General features: G+C 35.7%; 1 protein-coding gene and 1 long non-coding RNA gene across 2 annotated transcripts in view; one reads left to right on the top strand and one right to left on the bottom strand.

Annotated features, from left to right (window-relative positions):
* The window catches only part of ACMSD (aminocarboxymuconate semialdehyde decarboxylase), a 69,179-nt gene extending 51,500 nt beyond the window's left edge, over positions 1 to 17,679 (bottom strand). The window contains exons 1-2 of the mRNA XM_003763816.3: positions 17,526 to 17,679; positions 7,032 to 7,076 (exon numbers count right to left, since the gene is read on the bottom strand). Of these exons, the coding sequence (XP_003763864.1) occupies positions 7,032 to 7,076; positions 17,526 to 17,582 (102 nt within the window). The 5' untranslated portion in view covers positions 17,583 to 17,679. The remainder of the gene's footprint in view (positions 1 to 7,031; positions 7,077 to 17,525) is intronic.
* LOC116422409 lies at positions 231 to 22,052 on the top strand. The gene is made up of 2 exons (XR_004233024.1): positions 231 to 894; positions 21,963 to 22,052. It is a non-coding gene; the product is annotated as an uncharacterized LOC116422409 (long non-coding RNA).
* Positions 22,053 to 25,636: the final 3,584 nt, after the last annotated feature.

Below are 25,636 nucleotides of genomic sequence, written 5' to 3'. Positions count from 1 at the left end.
AATATATTCTTTTTTGTATTATAGTCATTCATATATGAGTTATAGTCCCCTACTAAATTGTAAAGCTTTTGGGGGGAAGGGACAGTGCTTTGTCTAACCTTTTTTATGTGTCTCAAGCTCTAACATAGTGCTCTGTACAAAAAAAAAATACTTAATATTTTTTAAATTTCAAAGTCAGCAAATCATTTAAATTCTTTTATAAAGTCTTTCATATCTACCTCCCTTTCCCTTTCCCATTGTCAACATCTTAGTCTGGGACATTAGCATATTAAGCTTTTTTGAATCTAGTCCTCTAGCTAATTTTCTTGCCTTCAATCTCCCCCCACTTCAGTTAATCTTGTATATAAACAGATTAATCTTTTTAAAATACCATTTTATCATATTAATAAAACCCAAATTTCTATGATTGGCTTTATGGTCTCTACCTACTTCTAATTTATCTTCCTACATGGAGTTCTAAAACAAGAATAGGGATATGGGGTGGGAGGTGGAGGTGGAATTTGTCCAGAGGCTGGCAATTTGTCCCACAGAAGATTTTTAAAGAATTGAAGATAAGAAATTGTATTCTTCTAAGTAAGAAGATTGTTACTAGATCCTTGAGTTAAGGAATGAGTAGAACTATGTGTTTGTGGAACCTGTGATAGGATATTGAGAGTGGAGACAGAAGCAGACTCCAGCTGGATTTTCATCTTGTGGTCTCTTAGGGTTCCTTAGGGAGAGTTTTGGGTATGGTGATATCCAAACTGAAGATCAGCCTTACAATAAGAAGCAAGGTCTGGCCCTGATGTAAGAAGTTTATCTGCTCACTGTCCAGTGGCCACCTCACAGCATTTTTTTGGCTTCAGAATACCAAGTTGATCTATAGAAAGTGGAACCAATGATTTGAATGGGAAGGTAAGCGAAAGAAGACTGTTTCCTTTATTGCTATGGCATCCACCCTGTCTCTCTCTGTCTCCCTCTCTCCCTTCTTCTCTCCCTCCTTCTTTCTCTCTGTCTCCCTCTCTCTCTCCTTTTCCCCTTTCCTTCCCCTCTCTCTTTCTCTTTTCTCTCTGTCCCTCTCTTTCCCCCCTCTTCTCTATTCCTTACCTCACCCCCCACCCCGACTTAGAACATTACCATGCTACACAACTTAAAACATTCCTGAAGAGTAAAAGAAGGAGCTTGGATGGGGTGAATTTGGGTCACAGGGTACATGTGGAAGTTTTAAGGAGCCAAATTCCTGGTTAGTTCTTTGTCATGAAATCAGAGACTGAAGGACATCTATAGTCTGACCACCAACTCTCCTGTCCTTGAGGAAATCAGATTTAAATTTGTTGTTGAGTAGTTTCAGCCTCATCTAATCTTTCATTATTTCATTTGAGGTTTTCTTGGAAAAGATACTGGAGTACCTTTCTATTTCTTTCTCTAGATCACCTTTATAGATGAGGAAACTGAGGCAAACAGGGTTAAGTAATTTCCCCAAAGTCACACAGATAGTAAGTGACTGAAGCCAGATTTGAACTCAGGAAGATGAATTTTCCTGACTAACCACTGTACATCTTGTTCCTATGATTGAAGTAGCCTGAATGAAAGCGTGCTGGGCTGAAAGATAAGAGAAAAGGATTCTAGTTCCTGCTCTGACACTAACGCTGAGTCTTTCTCTTCCATTTGGTAAAATGAGAGATTTGGACAAGAGGATCTCACAGTATTCAAGTCTGTGAGATTTGGATTTGTTTGTGTTCTTGGACAAATGACTTGCTTCTCTGAGTTTCAGTTTCCTTTCCTATTAAGTACAGGAATTTGAGCAGATGATCCTTAAGGTCCTTTCTAGCTTTAATATGATATTTTGAGGGAATTTTTAGGGGTTAGTTTAAAGCCTACTTTCTGCCCCCTCTCCAAAAGTAGCCATCTTCTTTTTGTTTACTGCTCTATCATCCCATTCCTAGTAGTTAGGCTTAGGTGTCAAATGCAAAGAAACAACTGATCTCATCAAGAATAATAGATTTATATAATATGTATTTTTATTCATTACTTAATCCACAAGCATTTATTAAAGGTATACTATGTGATAGGCACTGAGCTAGTTATTGTGCAATTTCCAATTAGACCATAAGGTAATTGAAAGAGGGACTGTCTTTGCCTGAATGCTTAGCACATAGTAAGCCTTCAATAAATGTTGATGAGAATGACCCACAGATGTGGAATGATTTTTGTTCCAGCCCTCCTGTGTATGGTTTCTGAAACATTTTTATGTGTTCACTAGTCAATGAATTGCCTATAGTCGAGAAACTAATAAGTATCAGAGGTGCCAAAGTGCCAAACTCTTGCTTCATTTACTGCTTCTTATATATACTAATTAAAAGAGAAATGTATTGCTCTTTGAAATTTTTATAAAACTCTACAATGACAAATGTCACTGGCACTGTTCCAGGTCTATTCAGGAATTAAGGACTGAGAAGGAAAACAGAGAGAAAAACAATTGTGAAGTTTTTCAGGAAGATCTTTTGAGAAGCTCAAATCTCAGTTAAATTAAGCATTGAGGCTAGTTGTCCCAGAAGTTTAGTTTCATTAAATGAATGTAGAAGAATGAAAACACTTTGCAAGTGAAAAATCCCAAATTTCATTATTGCTATTTACCTGGGGAAGGTGGGAGAAAAATGGTGTCATAATTGTTATATTTCTCATGCATCAACTTTATGAGCTCAAACCACATTTGTCTCATAAAAGAGTTGAATTAGCATGCCATTTTTATTATGTTTAAAAATAGCCTAGAAATATAGAGATTACATCTAGCATCTAGCTAATTTTCCTGTCTTCAATCTCTCCCCACTCCAGTCAATCCTGTATATAATTGAAAATTTGCAAAAATTCATTGACAGAATGGACTTGTCCTGGTGTTGTTTGCAGAGAAGCTCATTAATGATTTATTTGTTTTCTCCTTTTCAGATTGGTCTATTAAGATCATATTTCTTATTTTGTAAGTTTCAGTATTTTATCTTTTATGGATATTTTTCCTTTTATTTTGTTCTCATTTGAATAAAGTTGTGTATACATATCTCTGACTTTTCACTTTATCAAGTATCTGTTGATGTGGATCATCAGTTACAACTTCTCTCCTCCCCAATCCAATTCCCAGTCATAAATAAATTACAATTTTGAGGTGTTGCCTGTGATACAGAAAGTTTAAATGAATTGCCTATGGTCAAGAAGCTAGTAAGTATCAGAGGTGGGATTTGAATACAGATCTTTCTAACTTCAAGTGCAGTAATCTATTGATTATATTACTCTGCTGCTTGGATTACTGACAATTTGCTTTAAGAATAATTATCAATACTTATTAAAATTTCTGACTGCTTCTCCACATTATGGACATTCTTGCAACACAGTTTGGGAAGAATAGCTGATGAGCAACTAGGGAAAAGCACAGCAACTAGATTGTCATCAATGCAATAGGTCATGGAAGGTGTGAAGTACAAGTTGGTCTATCATATGAAAGAGAGTTGGATTAGTTCTCTTGGGCTCAAGGGGGCATACAGAGGAGCAATGAATGGGTGGAAATAACAAAGAGGCTTTAGGTAAGGAAAAACTCTCTTACATTAATAGGAACCCCAGCAATGATGCTCTGGTCTTTCAGTCTGTCTTCATTTTTCCAGCTCCTCTTTATGCTTTATTTTCTTCTTTTGGAATGTAATCACTTTGAGAGTAGGGAATGTTTAGTTTTCTTGTTTTGATATCCCCAGAACTTAGCACAATGCTTAGCACAGAGTATAAGTACTTAATAAAGTGCTTGCTCTCTCTCTCTCTCTCTCTCTCTCTCTCTCTCTCCTCTCTCTCTTTCTGTCTCTCTTTTCTCTCTTTCTTTCTGTTTGTCTCTCTCTGTTTCTCTGTCTGTCTGTCTCTCTCTCCCTCCAACTATGAAGCAGTCACAAAGCAAAATGAACAGCTTGGGGAATCTTTCATTGAAACTTTGCTTAAGGCTAGATGAGCATTTATCATGGATATTGTAGAGAGAATTCTATTTGAAATGGGATTGTACTAGTTGGCTACCAAAGTCCCTTTCAACTCTGAAATTGTTTATTTTCCCCGTCTCTGTCCAGTGCAAATACTTGAGTAAAGTTATTTTTCATTTTTACAGTCATAATCATAACACAGAAATAAAAAAAAGGTGGGGGAAGTTATCTCTTTATTGCTTAAAAGATTGTAATCAGCCAAAGGGGAAGGGGAGCTAAGTGAATGTGTTAAGGATGAGAGGATGCTGTGGCACAGTATAATGATATTATTCTCATGAGCTCTCTAATATTTTTATTTACTTTTTGCATTTCTATAGCTCATGTATATAGTCACAATGCAATAATTTCTACAGTTCTAAGATAGGTAACCAGTGTGTTACCTATGAGTGATGGCCCTACAGTCAGGATGATTCTGTGTTTATATGCTGCTTTAGACACATAGTCTGTGACTTTGAGAAAATCTTAAAACTCTTTTGGCATCAGTTTATTCATATATAAAATTAAAGTTAAAGTTTTTGAACTTGATGTTCTCCAAGGTTTCTCCTAGATATAAATCTATTACTTTCTGATCCCAATAAAACCCAATCACTATGAAGATTGAATAGTGCCTGGCACATAGCAGGTGCATAATAAATGCTTGTTGACTTGACTTGTCCTCTGACCTTTCACCAAACGTTAAGTTTGGAGAGGGTGATACAGAGAACATGAACGGAAATTGGGGTCCAGGAATCCAGATACAGAATCTATTACAGAGGGTTAAAACAATATCAAATTAAGGAGATAAAGGGGGAAAAATAGGAACCAGAAATTAAAATCAATACAGAGGGGAGCTAGGGTTCAGGATCTCTAATGCTTGTGTCCAACTTGGCAGCTAGATGGCACAATGGCTAGAGTGCTAGATCAGGAATTAAGAAGACCTGAATTCAAATTCCACCTGAGACACTTACTAGGGGTAGAGGCAAGTCACTTCTTTCTGCCTCAGTTTCCTAAACTATAGAATGGAGATAATAATAGCACTTATCTCCCAGTTTATTAGGAAAATTAAATGAGACAATATTTATAAAATGTTTAACACAGTGTCTGGAACATAGTAGACACTTCATGATTACTTGTTTCCTTCCTTTCATTCCATAATCTGTGAATAATTCCCATGTATTCCCATTTGTTGATCGTCTGTACCTGTATCAGGGGGTGAGGTGAAGAGCACATATTATACTGACCCGTGTGTGTGTGTGTGTGTGTGTGTGTGTGTGTGTGTGTGTGTGTGATGGACATCATTAATATTAGAGGCATTATTGGAGCACTTCATCTTGACCTCAAGAGACAAGGTGACTCTGAATCATGTCATCTAACCAATCCTTCACATTACAAAGTAGAGACAGGTGGCAAAGTTCTTCAGTATTAGCAGCTATTTATGAAATTTAAATCTCCAAATGATTGATGAGAAGTTTGCTTTTAATGATCTCATAAGGTCATCAGATATTTAAGGGCTTATGAAGAACCTAATTATGGCTTGTGTTTTGTTGCTTATTGACTCTAGCATAAAATAAATACTCCTCTCTTTAGTATTTACACCCCTGCCCAACCTGGCCCTGGTTAACTTTGCAGGCTTATTCTCCCTTGTGACCTTTTAACTGGTCTTCTTGCTATTGATCATACACAACACGGCATCTCCCACCAACTCCCCTGGAGTGCCTTCCTTTCTCACTTCTACCCGTTAGCATTCTTAACTTCCTTCAAAGCTTAACTTTCTATAACTCCAGCTATATCTCTAACCCCAACTCAAACGACCTTGTCTCTGTTTTATATAGACTTTGACCTTATTTTCCTCATTTGTAAAATGATACAGTTGAACAAGATGATTATTAACAAAGTCCCTTTGAATTTTAAATTCTGAAATTTTACTTGATTTGTGTCTTGGACAATCGGCCAAGTGATGCTACTGAGGGATTTGATTATAATGTAATAATAAGGTTTTTTTTTTTGCAAAAATAAGTGCTCTAGGCAACATTTCAAATGTTATGATTATGTCATAATCACTTTGCACAATAATGTCCACTTCAAACACCACAATTTCCTTTGTAAGATGGTGTTATCTTATATAAAAAATATTATGACTCCCTACATGTAGGTACATATTTGTAGTAGACTTAGTATTTCCACAGATTCTGTTTCTAGAGTCAAATTTCAAATTGAAACAATGGGACAAAAATTAGGCACGAAGTTCCTAAGATTTGGGTTATTGGGAGCTTTAAGCACCTCCACCTCTGTAGTACTTTACCTTTAATAAAATAACCAACTAGTTAAAGTTGTGGACTCTAGAAAGCTAGGCATAATGCTTGCTTTTTGTGTATCTTGTTTATGCTATGTGCTGTACAGAATGCATACAGGAACACTTCATAAATAAGATTCAGAAAAGTGGAAGATGAGGAAGAAATGCTAAGCAGGCTCCAGCTGTGTTAATGATAGCTCATTATTACTCTGTGAATAAAGTTAGAGGATACAGTCCTTCCCAGGGCCAGATTTCTAGTTCACCCTTGGGCCTAATTATTTGCAAATTGGATTGCTTGGAGGCTCTTTCTCCTTCCTTACTTTTCACTTTTATCAAGCTCTGGCCGCAATGAAGGCTTTTCTCCTGTGCCTCTGATATTTAATTTCTCTAACTTGCACCAGAATCCAAAATACTCCATTTATTTAGCCTACCTTAACACACCACAATAACCTGTGGTGAAGACTAGGTCATTTCCTAAAAGCAGAATAATAAAAGTCCAAATTGGTTTCAGGGCAAAAAGAAGTTTTTTAATGGCATCTCAAACTATAGTTTCATCTTTTTAAAATGCTGCTGTTTGAAGGTAACCATTTTTTCCTAATAACCCTGAGAAACCTCTCAGAGAATGCAAAGTTAATCAGGGAGATAAAGTAACTCAGCTATCTGGAGGTCCTCCTTTGGAATCACACAAATTTCTGTAGGTTCTCTACTGCATTGGATACTTGTAGGAAACTAGTGGGTCCATAAAACCTGATGAGAGGAAAGGTACCAACCTTACTATCGTGATGGAGCTGCACCCATCCTCCGTAGCCATATCTCTGTAAAGAGTAGAAAAGCACAATTAAATTCTCAATGGGTTGAAATGGAAATAAGCCCATAGTTCATAGGAATATTTAATTCAGGAAATATAATATTTAAATTCCTAAAAACAAATAATAATGACTATGGCATGAACTAAATACTCAAATAGAAATGAACTAAAATATTCAAATAGATCTGTGATTTCATTGATTTGGAAGTTCCTTCCAAAACAATTCATCCACACCTATCCATTCCATACAACTCTAGACTTTATCATCTTATGAGACTGACCAGAGGTCTCTTTTGGTCTCTCCTGATACCACAAAGGTACCAGTGGAAGTTCTGGCAGTGCTCCTATCATTCTCTCCTTTCCCATGTGACCAACCCATTTTCTCTTCTTCTGATAAATTTCTTAATGACATCATTTCCTCTTTTTTTTCTTTTGGAATTCATTATTAGTTATATATTGTAATGAACAATAGTTGGCTCACTGTTGGGCTGTTGGAAACTGCTGGAAAAACAAAGATGTAAGGATGTATAAGGGGATGTTCTTCATATGAGTTTTGTAGGTGGTCTTGATGCTAGGAGCCCTAAAGTTAAGTCCCCGTTCTGTCATTTCCATCTATTTGATCTTGGGCAAAACATTTTTCTCTTTGGACCTCAGTTTCTTCATCTGTGAAATGTAAACATTAGATGATTTCTAAAGTTGCTTCCAGTTTTGATCCCTGTTTCAGATTTTATCTCAGTTCTCTGAGTTTCTAGTGAAACTAGGTGATATTATACTTTCAAAAAATTCACTTTCTTCTCTACAATTCAAATTGTAGAATGGTGATGTGCTTTCTTGTCATTCTTAAGGCTTCCTTGGAAAGACAGTCTGGAATGGTGAAAAGAATACCAGGTTGGGAATCATAGAACCAAGATGTAAGAGGCAGGAGGAAGGGTTAGCACATCCTTGAATGGCAATAACTGCTTTTCAGGGATCATACATGCTACTTGCACAGATTTTTCTTCATTCTTATTGCTGTTTTTAATTAGCTCCTTGGTCATTATTGCAACTATTTCAACAACAACTTTAGTAGTTAGCCCATGACCCTTTTCTTTATATCACCATCTCCTATAATGGGAAGCAATGTGGTATGGTAGAAAGAGCACTGAATTTGGAGTTAAAAGACCTGAGTTTGAATCTTGGTTCTGCTATTTAATTCCTGTAAGATCTTCATTTCTAGACCTCAGTTTTCCCACCTGAAAAATGAAGGAATTGGACTAGATAACTTTTGAGGTCATTTCTCCTTCTTAATATATGTTCTTCAAGGCTTTCATTATTCATGTTGATAATCTTTCTAAAAAAAGCTGTGATCTGTCATGATTCCTTCACTTCCTAAATTTCTGGTACCTCCTTCATTCCATTCAGTCAAATACCAACAGATCCAAGATCTCAGCATTTCTCAGATTTTGCCATCTCCAAGATCTGGAAATCTAAAATCCTCCTCTAACTACAGCCTCCTATGCACCTTTACCTCTCGGTCTCTCAGTAAACCTATATTTTGCAATTTTCATAATCTTCAATCTCTTGATGAATCCTTATTTTCCAGGTCTTTTCTCCCTACTCCAGCACAGTGCTTTGCACTGAGTAAATGCTTAATATCTTTTCATTCACTTATTAGCTTGCTTCCATATCCGGCTTTCATTCAATTTCTATATGGAATTTTTAAGTTTTAATCATTCAATTGGCTAACAGGCAGTTACTGAACACTAACTATGTGCACTATGCTAAGCACTGGGGGTACAAATATCCCCAAATACAAATACAGAAGAAAAAAGACAGCTTCTGACCTCAAATGCATCATATTGTTTTTTATTCTTTTTTTAAAAATTATAACTTTTTGTTTACAAGACATGCATGGGTAATTTTTCATCATTGACAATCGCCAAACCTTTTGTTCCAATTTTTCCCCTCCTTCCCCCATTCCCTCCCCCAGATGGCAGGTAGACCAATACATGTTAAATATGTTAAAGCATATGTTAAATACAATATGTGTATACATGTCCAAACAGTTATTTTGCCAAATGCATTACATTCTAATGGGGGAAGATAATGCACAAGAGGGGGAAGGTTGCAGTAGAGAAATTCCAGAGTGCCCACAGCTTGATGAAGAATGAGTTTCAGCAGCTACTATACCAGAATCCCTTGTGTCCCTTCATTATCTGCCATTCTAGCCCGGTGAATCCTTATTCCTTTGTAACCTCTCCATATGATTTCTCCATTATTGCTTTAGGGCTGCTGAGTCATTGAATAAGTTAAAGTGATTGAGTTCAATTTTCTCACTACAAATACATAGTGACTAACTTCAACTGGATCCTTGCTAACCTTCTCTAATTTTTTAAAATGAATTTTTGCTTTTCTTGTTCAGTTTTTTTTTTCAGTTATGTCTTATTCTTTGTAACCTCATTGGGGATTTTCTTGGCAAAAATACGGGGGTGTTTGTCATTTTCTTCTCAGGCTCATTTTACAGCTGAGGAAACTGAAGGAGTTAAGTGACTTGCTTAGGGTTGCATAGCTAGTAAGTGTCTCAGTCCAGATTTGAAATGATTTTTCCTGAATTTAAATCCAATACTCTATCCCCTGTGCCAACTAACAAACTGCAAAATACTATAGAAACATCAGCTTTTGTTATCATAGCAGATAACCTAGCCTCCTATTTTATTGAGATTGTGGCCAGAGTCCTGGGCCTAGAGTCGAGAAGAGTTGAATTCAAATCAATCTTCAGAAACTAATTAGCAATTCAAATCCATGTCTTCCATGAGGATAATAATAGCAGCTACTTCTCAGGGCTGACATGAAGATCAAATGAGATAATATTTGTACATTATTTAGCATGGTGCCTGATACATAGTAGGTGCTATATAAATGAAATCTGTTTCTTTAGAGGTCTTAAGATCTTTAAAGAAACAGATTTCATTTATACAAACCCCTGCTGACTCTATCCAGGAATTCAGATCCAGGCACATGTAAATAATATCAATGAAAACAGTAGAAGAAAATCCTAGACCAAAGCAACTATAAAATTCATGGAAGCTTTGCAGCCATTTATTTCCTCATGATCTCAGAAATCCTTAAATGTCTTAGGAGTATGTGTACTAAGATATGTTTGCCTTGACTCCTGGTTTAAATATCTACTAGATATAGATGGAGTCTGTAATTATTTTTTAACAAAGCTGCTCTTTCCCCTCTCGCCCAAACTCCCCTTCTGTTATTTTTCTTTTCCTTTAATGCAGGACTCCAGTTGAACTCCACTAATACTCGTTGATAGTCTTTGGATTTTTTCTCTGTGGACTATTCCATGGAATTTAACAAGTTCAAAGAACTTTATAGAATCTTTGCAGGCAATTGCAGTCAATACAGAGTTTCAAGGCATTTTAATTTAATGCTTTAACTTCAAATAAAAATAATAGCTATATAACTGAAAATTACCTGCTTATTAATTTTTCATAAATTGAATCATATTTTCAAGAGCTTACCTCTTAAGTAATAGCTTACATTTATGAAGTAATTTAATATTTACAAAGAATTTTCTTCACAATAACTCTGTGATATATGTGATAACAAGTATTATTTTCTTTTCATAGATAAGCTAACTGGAAGTGGTGAGATGACTTTTCCCACAGTTCAGAGACATAACTAAGGCACAGTGAATGGGGCTTTGTCCCAGAGCACAAATTTAGAAGGTACTGACAACATTCAAAAGAACAGCCCAGACAACAGTTCAATGGTTAGTTTTCAAGGTAATTACTATAGGAAGCTATCACTAGACTGAGCTTCAATTTTCTGCCTCCAGTACCTCATACAAGGACATACTTTGTTCTTTCTTTTCTATATGCAAAAATACCTAGGGCCACTGTAAAAGTTACATAGCAAATAAGAGAAAGAGACCCACTTCAAAGGATATTTATAATGAACTCTTTTTGTAAAATTAATATCAAATAACTTCTAATTTATTTTTGTGAAAACCAAACTTTATTGTATGATTATTACACAAAACCATACTATGCTTATTATAGTTTCTTCCTAAAAACTAAAAGTATTAAAAGAAAATCATGATCATTAATTAGCAAGTAATTAGTGATTAGCCTGTGAGGATATATATATATACACTTGAAATAATACCCTTAGATTTGCTTGACTTCCTTGGAGTTTATTAGGGGAGGGGATTCTTACAATTTGCATCTGTCTTCTATATAATTACTTTGCAAGTCACAGGATCATTTAGAGTTAGTGGGGACCATGGAAGTCATTCTCATTTGACAGGCAAGGAAATTGAGGCATTGAGAGGTTAAATGGCCTACCCAGTGTCATAGAGGTGGCAAGTAGAAGTGCTAAGATTAGAATCCAGCATCTTCTGCCTCTCAGTCCAAGACTTCACAGCACTAAATCTCACACACAAATCTCATTCTTATTACTTTTTGTGGGAATCTTTATTTTTTGTGAAGATGGACCTTAATGAATTTGTAATACCCCAAATGCAGCTCCATAAAATGTGTCTCTCCAGCTGGGATGTTTCCTAAGGTTTCAGCAATAACCACTAGGCCTAACAACACTCTTTTCCAGAAAAGATGAAAAGCACATCTTAACTGGCTTTTTGATCCTCCTCATTTGCAATCAGCTAATGATTAGCCAATGCCTTGTTGATTCTGCCTGCTCTCTTTTCTTCTTTCAGCTGCAAAGTGAACGTCACCTTGGTTTGGCTATTAATATTTAAAAAGCAACGATGGGCTTAAAAGAAACATTGATTCTTTCATTGAAGCCTGAGGTTCTAAAATGATACCTAAGACCAGATTATTCTTTTAATGCCTTTATTATAGAGCTTGCAAAAAAAAAAATGGAAAAGAAAATGAAAGAAAGAAATGGTAAGAAAAGCAGATGAAAGAGGGAAAGAATATTCTTCAGTTGCATTGTATACATCAAAAAATATTTTTAAAATAAAGGAAAACCTTTAATATTACATCTAATATGCTCTATACCATGACCTCCTGATGGTCCTTGAAAAGGAAAAGCATTTTATCAAATTTATTTGTGTCTCTGGCTCTTTATTTGTTCCATTTACCCAAGTTTGCATATGCATTTAATGTAGCTGAGTTTTCTGGCCATATGCCCAGTCATTTAATTTGCTATTGATATCTGTGCTCATAATTAGAAAACTGTTATAGGAAAAGTTTGATGGTTTGGTTAATTACTTGAAAATCAAGCTGAAGTTAGTCTTTGAAGAAAAACCCTTTGTGGGCTGACATGGGAAGTGTTCAGGAGAACACTGGAAGATATCTTGAGGCAGCATAATACAAAATGGACTAAAACAATATTTGTTCCATTTACCCAAGTTTGCATATACATTTAAAGTAACTGAATTTCTGGCCATGTGCCCAGTCATTGAATGAATTTGCTATTGATATCTGTCTCATAATTAGAAAACTATTATAAAATAAGTCTGATGGTTTGGTTCATTGCTTGGAAATCAAGCTGAAGTTAGTCTTTGAAGAAAAACCCTTTGTGGACTGACATGGAAGATGTTTAGGAGAACACTGGAGCAAATAGTGAGGTAGCATGGTACAAAATGGACTAACATAATAAAAGGTCTGAATTTTAAAAAATTATTTAATTTTTAATTTATGGAATAAAACAATAATTTCTATAACATAGCATAATGAAAAGATGATTGCTCATGAAACTACAAATCCAAAAACCCTAGGAAGTTGGTTCTATTATTATTCCTATTTTATAGATGATAAAATTGAATTAAATAGAGATTAAGTGTCTTGTTCAGAGTCCCACAGCTAGTATCTTTACCTCCTCCAATCTGTGAAATGATGAGATGGAAAATTTATTACTATATGTTCTTTGTAGTTTTAAAGCTCTGTGATTTTAGGGAAGAAAATAATTTTGAAACAGGAACAGAGGAGGGAACAGAAAGTAAGCGTAAGCAGGATAATTCAGGAAAGGACTTTGAACAATTGATGGGTAGCATGAGGACACTGGGCAGTGGAAGATGTTAGATGTGGAAAACAGATTTGACCTCATTGTTAAATAGGCAGGGCCAGGTCCCCCAGGGTACTCAGTACTGGAAGACTGTGGAGGAGGGTGACTCCTGATTTTATTTTAAGAGGGTCAGTAGCCAGGATATCAAATGCAAGAATAAGAAGATATTCAAACATGGCAGAATAAGTGAATGAGGACAAACAGGCAATTCTGCTCCTCCTACTCTTAAAAAACACTCTTATTGATCAGTTTCGAGTAATGGATAGGATCTGGACTTGGAGTCAGGAAGTCCTGGGCTCAATTCTGTCTTAGACACTTACTAACTGTGTGATCTTGGGCCAGTCATTGGAACTCTAGATACCTTAGATTGCTCATCTGTAAAATAAACGGCTGGACTCAGCCTCTACGGTCTCTTTCTGCTTTAAATCTACGATTCTATAAGCTCCTTATTCTGATTCTAGTCAATGGGAGCACTGATTGAATTATGGATCCATTCTCCATGCTTCCCAGAAACTCTGAGGCCTGAACACAATTTCTAACCATCTTCCACACTCCCATTATGTTATAAACTACCCTGTTTAACCTTAAATAGCAGCATTTAAATTTATTCAATATTTGTATTGTGCTGGGTACTATGAGGGAAATAAAGATGAATTTTTTGCCCTCAAGGACCTTATATTCTAGTAGGAAAGACAAAATAAGTAATAAAATAAGTAAAAGTCAAATGGGGCAAGTGCCATAATATGCTAAAACAAAACAACCTGAAGTGGATTTTTAAGAGGAGGGAAAGCCCTAGTGTAGTAGATAAGGTATTGGATTTGAAATCTAGACTTTATATTCCTTGCCTGTCATTATAATCATAGACAAGTTGCTTAAACTCTGTGAGCTTCAAACAATTCTCTAAGGCTATAGGGTATAAATTTTTTTAAATTAAAGCTTTTTATTTTCAAAACATATGTATAGATAATTTTCAACATTCATCCTTGCAAAACCTTGTGTTCTAATTTTTTTTCTCTCCCTTTCCCTCACCTCCTCCCCTAGACAGCAATTTAATACAATATATGTTAAATATGTGCAATTTTGGGGGCATAGACTTTTATAACTAGAAGTTAGAGGCTTTTACATTGATGGAGCGTATTCCTACAAGATGATAGGGTACAGAGTATATGTGGAGAAGGTCACAATTGTATACTTGTAATAATTTCCTCAATATATGCAATATTGACCTCATGTCCAACTTCTATTCCTTTTCAATTGTGACACTAATTATGTGACTAGCTATTTTCATGTTCACTGCCCCTGCTGATTAGTATGGCACACTAGGAAAGAAATAAGTGGAAGAGAAAGAATTTGAACCCAGATATCTTAATTGCAAAATCAGTAGACTCTACTTTTTTTCCTCTTCATTCAACTATGTACAGCCAGGGCCTGTATTCAAATCCAGTTTGGATTAAGATCCTAGACTACTGTGATATATATATATGTGTGTGTGTGTGTGTATATGTGTGTGTGTGTGTGTGTTTTTCTTCTTTCAAATATTTATAAAGCAGCCATGTATGGCTCTGTGTAGCACATAGCACATCCTCCTATAATTTTTTTTTTCCCTTAGTGTACAATCTCAGCTAAATGTTATGAGGAAAGTAGCAGAGTATATTCATTCACACTAAAATGTAAATGACTGCTAAATATTACCAGGTTCTTAAAATAGATTGTTTTCTTATCAGAGCATTTTAAAATATCACTAGCAAATGACTCTTGAATATATTACAGAGGTAATGGGAGAAATTTTGAGGCAGAGGTCATCTCAGTTCCCATCTAAATTATATCTGAAGGCAAAATTAGCACAACTTCTACTTCTGGGTCCTGTTCTTGAGAATTTTTGACTCTCTTCCCCTCTCCCCACGTGAAAGTTCGTACTTAAAAATTAGTTAAAACTACTGCCATCAGCTCCTTGACCTTAGCAATATGGAGTGTGGGAGTTTTTCATTTTCTTTTTACTTCTGAAATGTTGCAGATTCTATATAAATGTTCTTCTGGTCTTATATACTTAGGAAGCAATCAACAACTATAGGTCTTGTGGACTATTTCAGGGGCTCTCACCTGTGTGATATTTCAGGGCGGGATAATAAAAGGGAAATGGTGGGAATTCTTAGGATTAACTTCCCCATAAGTGGGTGCAACATGAAAAGTCTTAAAGCCTGAATTAAAGTCTGGTATCTAGAATCTAGCTTTGGAATTTGTGTACCAGACCCATAAAGAACTAGTTCGGTGCTTATCATTCTTGCTGTTTTGTATGAATCCTCTTAGTATATAAACTCTTCAAGGAAAAAAAAAAGCAAAATACAAAATAAAACAGTGATGCTCCAGCCGTAAAGACTGTAATAAAATTACTATCATTTCCTAGCTCTAAATGCACTGAATACCAACCCCCAAGCAAATAGGTCTAACTGCTTCTGTCTCAAAAATTTATGAATTAAGAGCTTTTGGTGCTTTTATTTCATGAAATCATTAACATCAAAGAGAGTCTGCTTGTCCTTCAGGAATACACAACTGGGTCAAAAGGATGCTAAGGAACAAGTTCTTAGCAGAGATGTTAGTCACATTATTTTTTGTTTGTTTGTTTGTTTGTTTGTTTTGTCAGCAGGGAAGGGGATAGAGAGGAAACAACTTTTAAAGATTTTTATTGATGATATTTATAGAAATGTATAGAGTGGACATTTATAGCTTTTCTTAAAACTTTAAAATTGATATTTTGTTTATATGTCAAATTCATTTGAAACTAAGAATAAAAAGATGAAGAGAAAAACAAAGCACTTGAACAAAACCAACCATTCTTTCTATGTAGTCTAGAAGTATAAATAATATTTCACATCCATGGGCCCTCACTTCAATAAAGAAGATAGGAAGTTACATTTTTTATCTTTTCATCTAGGGTTAAATTTCTAGGTGATAATTTCATTGTTTTTAGTTTCTTTCCCCTTTTTCTCCCATGTGTTTTTAGAGTTGTTTTCTTTATTCTTTTTTATAGTTCTGGTCTACAACATTTCCAAAAGGGTCATTTCAATATTTTAATCTATGGGCTGCTAGTATTGGGGAACCATATGTTCCTGAGTAATTAATTCTCAGAAGAAAGTAAAATTTTGAGCTCTCACCTGTATTAGTATATAAAGAAAATTTAGGATTACCAATACTTCAGAGAACATGGAGAGGGGAAAAATAAGTTCCCTTGTGCCTGGAATAAAACTTAAATGAATATAATTTATTTTTTCTTACTTGGATTAGAGGAGGTGGAATATTCTTAGTGGTATATCAATCTAGAAGATTGAATACTGTATTTTAAAAAGAGAGAGAAAGGCTTTCCCAGTTTGAGCTAAGCTGAAAACTATTTTAACTTTATTTTGTTAAAAAAAACCCTACTTCTTCTGATTTCATTAAGAAACATTCATTCAAAAATTCATTGTGAAAAGAGGAAAGGCACATTTTGGACTTAAGGAAACTTCACATTTTACTCTAGGCAAACCTATTTTACAAAGAATGCATCCTTTATTCTAGTTTTTGAGGTTGTCACTTCATTGTTCTTCATAACAAATTTATCAAGCATAAGGCAAAGAGAAAGGCAAACTAGACAGAAATAGGATTTAGAGTTGGCAGAAATTTTAGACTCATAGAGGATGTTGGAGGATGTTGTATCTAGCCCCCTCATTTCCAGATGGGGAAAAACCAATTCCCAAAAGGAGAACTGGGATTTGAACCTACGTTTTCTGCATATAGAATCAGAAAAGAGGTTTGAGATCCTGACTCTATGACTTCCTGTCTGAGCTGGTTCGGACACCTTTCTAGGCTTTCCTTTTTCTGACCTGTAAAATGAAAACCTTAGATTCCATGATCTGGGAGAATACTCTCAGTTTCTGATCATCTGAAGTTTGGCCAAAAGCCATGGGCAAATAGGTGAAAGCTGTGCATCTCTCTGTAAAAATTATTTTCCAGACCTTGTAAAACTGCCAAGCTTTCAATCTTCTGGGAAGATTATGCAAATGAATCTGATGGTCATTTACTTGAAAATCCCAGTTTTCGATTCTGCAGCTGTGACACATCCCTATGCATCTGTTTGTTCTTTTACAATCTGATTTAAAACAAATAAAACTGACTTCCACCAGACAGATTTGTGATTCATAAGGGGTGATATGTGGCAATAATAATAATAATAATAGTAATAATAATAATTTGAAAAGTAGCAAAATTCTGATTTCTTCCCATAAGCTGTTTCTCAAAACAAATGTCAGAGACATGGAAAACAAATTTATAATCAATAACAATTAAATCCCATAAAACTAAGGAAACCCAATATTTTATTTTCACAGAAAGAGAAAGGATTGTAACATAAACATGGAGAAATCACAGAGGAAAGCAGAAGTTCAGCAAGGTCATTGAAAGTTACCTTTTTCAGGTCAGGCCATTCTTTAGGCAAAATATGACTGTGGATATCAATTTTCATCTTTAAACAAATCAATTGAAGATAGGTGTTAAGAAGAAGATGTTGTTTTATCCAATGATACCTGTGAAGGCCATTGAGTTAATCAGGTTATTTTAATTAAATACAAAGATTTCTCTTTCCTAGCCAATCAGTAGCTTGGGTCTCATGACCTGGAATCTCATTGGAGCTGTCTCATTCACGTTAAAAGTATTTGCTGTTTGTCAAATCTGCTATGAGTCAGCAACCCTTAAAGCAATTCTCTCTGTACTAATTGTTAAAATCTGGACTCTGGCCCATCTCCTAAGGTTAAAAATACTAGAGGCTGCTTCAGGTTAGAGTAAGATTGAAAAAAAAAATTTGTGTAGGAACATAGAGCCAGAAGAAATCTTAGAAGTTTTCCAGTTCAAGTCCCTCCATTTTACAGATGAAGAAATTGAGGCACAGGGAGGTCATGGTCATATAAGAAACAAGAGTCAGGAATAGGATTTAAATCCAAGTCCTCTGATTCCAGAATCACTGTTCTTTCCACTGTACTACACTGGTTTAAAAAGCATTTTATTTTTAAAAATATAGCAGGTTAGAGACATTTTGGAGATCTTCTAATTATTTGAGGAATTCATTTTTTTTTTCAGTCTGTTTTATCTTTATCAATAGTCAGGGGTAAAGAATAAGAGATAAAAGTTTCTGTATTTCAACCCTAAGTATCAGGTAGATTTGATGTAGAGATTGATTGAAAGGCAGGTGATGAAGCTGACTCCAAAGTTTTTAAGAAATAGGTATATTTCTTTTTATTCCTGTTCATTAATCATGAGAAATTTTTCTAAATTTCTATTCAGATCCTATTTTCTTTCTTATTTGTCTTTTTTGTTAAATTTGTCTAGGCCTGAAAAGGGCACATTAAGATCCCCAACTCTTCTAGTTTTGCTGTTTATTTTTTCCTCTAATTCAATTAGCGTTTCCCTTAATTATGTAAATGCTATGCCATTTGGTACACATATATTAATAACTGACATTATTTAATTATCTGCAGTACATTTAAGCACAATGTAATTTCCTTGCTTATCTCCTTTAACCATTTCAATTTTATTTTTGTCCATCTTGTGAATAGTATATTTCACTCCAGGCTAACCTGGTTTCCTTTTCTCCATCTTTACAAAGAAGAAAGGGGTGAAGAAACAGAAATATCAAAACAGACATCTACCAAGTGGACTTCTGTTTCCTTGCCTTTCTTCTCTTCACCTAGCCCAGTCTCTGATTTCTGATTCTTACAAACTCCTTCTATCTTTTGAAATTCTCCTTTTACAATCTTTTGAAGGTGAAGTTTATTTTGTTTGTTATTATTATCTCTCTGACTTTCTTCCCATTATCCTTTTCTCTTCTCTTTTCCTGTCCATACTTGCTTCCACATTGAATTTAACATTTCTATAGCAAACTGCATGTGTTTATGTGTATATGTTTAAGCCTCCTTTGCTTATTTCATATACAAATGACTCAGGTTCAGGAGATGCTCTCTCCCTCACTTTCTATGTTTGTATATTCTTTTTCTCATACATTCCCTTTATGTAAAAAGAAAATACAGTTTTCTCCATTTTCATTTTTGTCCTGTGTATTCCTTTTATTTTCTCTCTTATCACTAATATAATAGAACAAACTTACCACATTTGCCTCTTCTTACTTATTAGAATATAAGGACCTAATTTTCATTTCACCCTTTTCAATTGTTCAAATGTATTTACCTTCTTAGGTGTCTCTATACTCCTGTGTTTCCATTGTGAAGTTCACCTCTGCCTTTTTTTTTTTTTTTAAATCAATAATGCCTGAAGGTCTTCTATTCTATTTAAGATCCATGCTACTCCTTTCAATCCCACCCCTAATCCATAGGTTTGAAACAGTTTTGAATAGTGACATTCTTGGCTGTAAAACTTTATCTTTTATCTTTTTGAATACCATATTCCAGATTTTTTCTTCTTTCACTAAATGCAACATAGGCTCATATGAAAACTGATTGTTTACAATATCTTTCTTTTGACTTAAAAGTTTTGGATTTGGTGTTTATAGGTGGTGTAGTGGATAGGGTACCTGGTTTACCGTCAGGAAAACTTGTCTTTCTGAGTTCAAATACAGCCTCGGATATTTATTAACTGGGTGACCCTGAGAAAGTCACTTCCCCCTGTTTGCCTGAATTTCCATCTCTGTAAAATGAGCTGGAGAAGGAAATGGCAAACCACTCCAGTATCTTTGCCAAGAAAATCCCAAGTGGGGTCATGAAAGTCAGATGTGAATAAAAAATGACTGAATAATAACAATTTCTAGATGTTTTCACTTTGAAGCTTCTTTTAGAAGGTGATCAGTGGATTCTTTCTAGTTTTACTTTGCCCTCTGATTCTACTAAATCTTGTTAGTTTCCATTGATATTTTCTTGAAGTATTCTACCCTGGATTTTATCTGTCTATTTACCTATCATGGCTTTCAGGGGTTCACTTCATTCTTAAACCACCTCTCTGTTATCTATTATCTAGCTTAGTTGCTTTTGATAATGTGCACTTTACATTGCTTCTTTATAAAAATCTTTTGACTTTTTCCCAAATATTTTTTGTTTTATGAAGTTATTGAGTACTTTTTTTGTTCTATTCAATTTTCAGAACTCTATTGCTCAGGTTAGATTTTCTATTCTTTGTTCTAAGCTATTTATTCTCTTCTTTTCCCCCTCTCAAAGTTTTATTCATTTCTAATTTCATTTTTATTTCTTGCTTCATATCTTCTAGACATTATGGCTAATATGTTCTCTCCCACCCCAAACTGAATCTCTTTTTATAGGTTTTATGGGATTATTCTCTTTATCTGGTCTAGCTTTTGGGTATTTCCTGATTCACAGTATTTCTTCATTGTGTTTACCATTTTCTTTGGTTTACTCATGTTTTTAGCATCAGATCTGGGATTAGGATTTTGTTCTCATGCTAGTCACTTAAGGCACTATCAAATAGATTAAGTAGATTTTGTCTAGTCTTGTCCCTTCTACAGTCTGGATACTACTACCACTGACACTGTTGTTACAAATTTGGATGGGGTTGTTACTAGGTCCCACTCTAGGCCCCAGTCTTTGGCTTCTGTTTCATTCTTTTGTTAGTTCATTATGAATTCTGACCTCAGTTTTTCCAACTCCTTCACTTTGCATATTCTCCAGTTAGGAGTTGGTTCTGACCGTTTCTGTGATCCTGAATGGTCCCACTGTGGATTTGAGATCATTCTTGTCTCTGACTTCTTGCATGCTGTTTAAAAAAAAATCATAAAAACTTTTTATTTTTCAAAATACATGCAAAGAGAGGTTTCAAAATTCACTCTTGCAAAACCTTGTGTTTACATTTTTCTCCCCCCCAGTAATCCAATATAAGTTAAACATGTACAATTCTTCTAAGCACATTTCCACATTTATCACAATGCATAAGAAAAATCAGCTCAAAAAGGGAAAAATTTGAGAAAATGACAACAATAAAAAGGGTGAGAATACTTTGTTGTGATCCACATTCAGTCCCCATAATCCTCTCTTCTGGATGAAGATAGTTCACTGAGCTATTTTCTTCTTGTCTTTCCATTTCTGAAGTAAATGGCTCTTCCTAGATTATTTGGATCATAGAAGTTGTTCTATGGCAACCTCTGGCCAATTCTACTTCAGGCAGGGCCAGAACAGAAATACTTTGGGGAGGAGGCTGGATTGTATGACTTTAAGGAGGGAATGGTGAGGGTTCAAGCAGAGGCAAGCATTGCCTCTAGGAGGTTGACAGCCAAAAAAATTAGGAAGATAGCTAATGGTGGGCCAATAGGATTGGAAAAAAGTTATTTCCCCCCTCCCCCAGATTCATTCATTCAATAAGCACTTATTAACTATTTCTCTGTCACCTCTTTCCTAGACAATAGTAATGCAAAAAGCAACACGGCCCTTGCCTTATAGGAGTTTATATTCTATGAGAGGATTCAACTTAAACAAATAAATATAAAATAATTGAGCTTCTTTGAAGGCAACAGAGAAGACTATGGAGAATAAACTGAAAGGGCTAGAAAAGAGAAGGGAGATAGATGGGGAACCTAGGTAATATTATGAAATAGATAAGCTTTGTATTTGCAGCACTTACTTCATGTCATGAAGATCCAAGAGACGATCCATGTATTATTATAGGTCTTTGGAATTCACAGATTACCTTTTTGGCTTCCTTCTGCTCTTCTGTTTCCACACCAGTCACTATTTGACCCATTTTGAGTTTAACTCACCATAGCCTATTTTCATGTAGTAGTAGATAGGGGATAGCCATGGAGTCAGGGTTTAAGTCTTGCTTTTGGCACATTTTTTTTTGTGAGGCCTTGGTTTCCTAAAGATATACCAACCAAGATTGTTCTATTTTATAGGTAAGGTTTGGTACATAATTATATGGAGGAGTCAAGAAGTCATAACATCCAGAACAGATTTGGAGGCGGAGATGTACCAAGATGGCACAAGTAAGCCTTTATTACAGTCAATACATTTAAAAAGCCATGTAACCTTTTCTTTCCAAGGGCTTACTGCATCCTGGCAATTCTAGCATTTGTCAAGGGTTGTAATGGATTATAAAATTAGAAAGGTGTGTGTGGGTCAGGATATAAATAATTTTGACTGTCAGACAAGTTTATATTTGATCCTAGCAGTTATAGGGAGCCCCTGGATTTCATTGAGAATGGGAGTAACATGGTTGGGTCCAAACTGAGGCCAGTGGGATCATGGGGATGGGAATCATGTATGAACCTCCCCAACCATCTTCAAACATTTCTACTGGGGAGATGCTTGGTACCTAGACATGTGGAAGGGAATAAGCAAGAATATCATGGCCACAATGTGATGGCTATCCATTAGGCTATCCATCACCCCATTTATCCTGTGCCAGTTTATGTCTGGGTCCTATTAAGAGGGAAGGAAGGCTTGGACAGGGCTAGGGACTAGAATTAGAGGACCTCTTGTATAGCAACATCTGGTACTGAAGCATAGGAACCTTTATGGGCCCCCTTATCTGCAGAGGGAGTAGGTATTCTCCTCACAGAATGATGGGCAAGGGGGCATCTGATTAGCTTTGGGCAGCTGTCATAAGCTTCCTTCTACCACCCAACTGCAGGCATCTTTCTTGATTCTTTCCCTAGGTATAAAAATTCTTAGTCATGGCTCTGGATGGAGACTTTGATGTTAGTCTCTAGGAAGGACAGTCTCTTCCTCCGAGACACTAGGAAATGATGGGAAGAAAGGTGTAAGGACAGTAATAGGTTGGGAGGAAGTTAATGACACTCAGCTGGATGACTTCAGCCACCACTTAATGTTGGCTGTTACCATGGAGAATAGTGAAAATGGCAATAAGACAAATGCTTCACAGAAAGAGAATTCAGAAGAAGCTGGAAGTCAGAGCAATGCCCCAAATATTCACCTGCTAGCAAGGCCCTTGATGGATCACAAATTAATTTTTAAAATTTTGTTTTGTTTAACTTGATATCTTGTTTTCTTCAACAGTGGTCACTCTAGTAGCCTGTCCCTGGACTTTGCCTCCCAGTGGCTTCTGTGAACTTGGCTGTGATTCTGCTTCTCTGTTAGATACTGTTTAGCTGCTTTTTGGCAGTGTGGGGTAGGAGGGAAAGTGCTGAGTGTGAAGTGAGAAGTGGCTTCATTGCCCTGACATTTATTAACTATGCAATGCTGGAGATGAAGTTTTTGTCTTTGTTTCTTCACCTGTAAAATGAAGATAATGGGACTTTGCTATTTACATTTCAGGGTTGTTGTGAGAAAAGGACACATCTCAAAGCTCTATGTAAATGTTTTGTTATCCAAAGCTTAGCACAGTGCCTGGCACACAGCAGGCACCTAATAAATGTTCTTGACTTATCATTTTAGACATTTAGTTCCATGTGGCATATTCCACTGCATTGGGCCTAGCTTGTTCTCATTATTCACCCTATTTGCTCAGGAGCTTATCATGATCAACTTCTATTACTTTCCACTTGTATCCCTCAGCCCTGCCCTGTTACCTCAAAGAGAAATGCATCCACCAGGTCCATTGAACCCTCTGAGCTGCATCCTGTGATGAGTCCTCCCCGCAGAACCACCTAGAGGCAATAGTAAAGATCATATTTATCCATTCTATGAGGTGGGAGATGAGGTATCTTCTGATACTCAAATGGAAAGGGGAGGAAAAGGTCAAAGAATTAAGAAAGAAGGAGAAGATGAAGAATGACAGCCAAAACTAGGAGAAAGTCAAATGTCAAGAAATTTTAATGTGTGAAATCTGCACCATCATTTAAAGCTAATAGGGGAATTACTCTTTATAACCACACATAGCCACACAGAGAAACTCACACAGTAATGTTTTTAAAGTTAAAAATAATGTTATGTGTTTTCTTTCTGGGTAGTTAGAATCATAAATTCTTAAGGTTATCTTGTCATACGCTGACAATTTAGTGCAATATGGCGGAGCTCTCCAGTAATTTTATTTCCCCAATTTGTCACCATAACTCAGTAAATAACCCAACAACTCCTGAAAAATAGGCTTTTGCAATATTGTTAATTTTCTTTTATTTTCCTTCTTAGCTGCTGGAACTCAGATATAAGGCTCAGTCCAGGAGCCCAGCTGATTGTATTATTGTCTTGTCACATCAGGGTAACTTAATAAGGCTCCATACTCTGCAGAAAGAAGCTACTGCTGACACCCAGGGAAAACCAAGAGCTCATTCACAACTGCATACAGTCATGTCAACTTGACAGCCAGTTTGGAGCTTGCATCTTTCTATCTATTTCACTCTTGTTTTGAGTCATGGCCCAGAGCCCTCTTCACTTTCTATTGAGTTTCTTCAATCACTGTTTTCATAATTGATGTCTAATTCAGAAATGAGATGTTATGAATTTGCATAATGGGCAATTATATACCATTCACTCATAACACAAAAGGTTAGCATTGTCAATCAGTCCTGTACAATTATAGTGCAAGGAAGGTGAAAGATTGAAAAAAAAAAGACATTCGTTGGTTTGATTAAACACAGAATGAATCCTACCACAGAAATACATGTTGCCTCACTCTCTCCCCTGAAGAACTGAGAGTGGGCTGCTTAATCCTATGCAAAGACCTCTTTATAGGATCATGTGGGCAGTGTGATGGGCAGAATGCTTTCCTTTTTGTGTTCATTCAAAAATATTGTGATGTTCTTGATTTCCACATTGGGGTATGTCTGGGGTAGAAGAAAGAGAACAATAGGAGAAACTCACAAAATTCATTGCTAATGATAAAAAGCCTTTGAGACATTTTGTGCAAATTATTTAATTTCATTCCTAAAACAATCCTGTGCATTAGGTAATAACATTTGACATTTGTACAGGATTTCAAGGTGTTTTTTTGGGGGGGAGGCAATTGGGATTGACTTAACCAGGATCGCATAACTAAGAAGTATTAAATTATTTGAGGTAGGATCTGAACTCAGGTTCTCCTGACTCAAGAGCTGCTGTTCTATTCATTGCACCATCCAGCTGCCCCAGATATGAAGGTTTGCAATGTGCATTATATACATTATCTAACTTGATTCTCAAAATGAATATACAAAGTAAATGCTACACATGTTATCATATCTGATTTATTGTTTTTGTTTTTGTTCTATCATTAAGTCAAATCCAACTCTTCATGACCCCATGAACTCTAGCACACTATAGCTTCTATCCTCCACTATCTTCCAAAGTCTGTCCAAGTTTGTGTTCATTGTTCCTGTGACACTATTTATTCTTTTTATCCTATGCTGTTCCCTTTTCCTTTTGACTTCCATTTCCCCCCAAATCAAGGGTTTGTTCTAATGAGTCCTTTCCTTCTCATTATGTGGCAAAGTATTTGAGTTTCAGGTTCAGTATTTGTCCTTCTATCAGAAGAACAATATTCTGAATTAATTTCTTTAAATACTGACTGATTTGATCTCCTTGCTGTTCAAGGGACTCTCAAAAATCTTCTCCAGTACAATTTAAAAGTGTCAATTCTATGTCACTCAGTTTACTTTATAGTCCAACTCTCATAGCCATATGACTAGACAGA

Source organism: Sarcophilus harrisii, chromosome 3 (assembly GCF_902635505.1).
Source record: "Sarcophilus harrisii chromosome 3, mSarHar1.11, whole genome shotgun sequence".
In the NCBI taxonomy this organism is placed as follows: Eukaryota; Metazoa; Chordata; class Mammalia; order Dasyuromorphia; family Dasyuridae; genus Sarcophilus; species Sarcophilus harrisii.
This window is presented reverse-complemented; position numbering and strand designations above follow the sequence as displayed.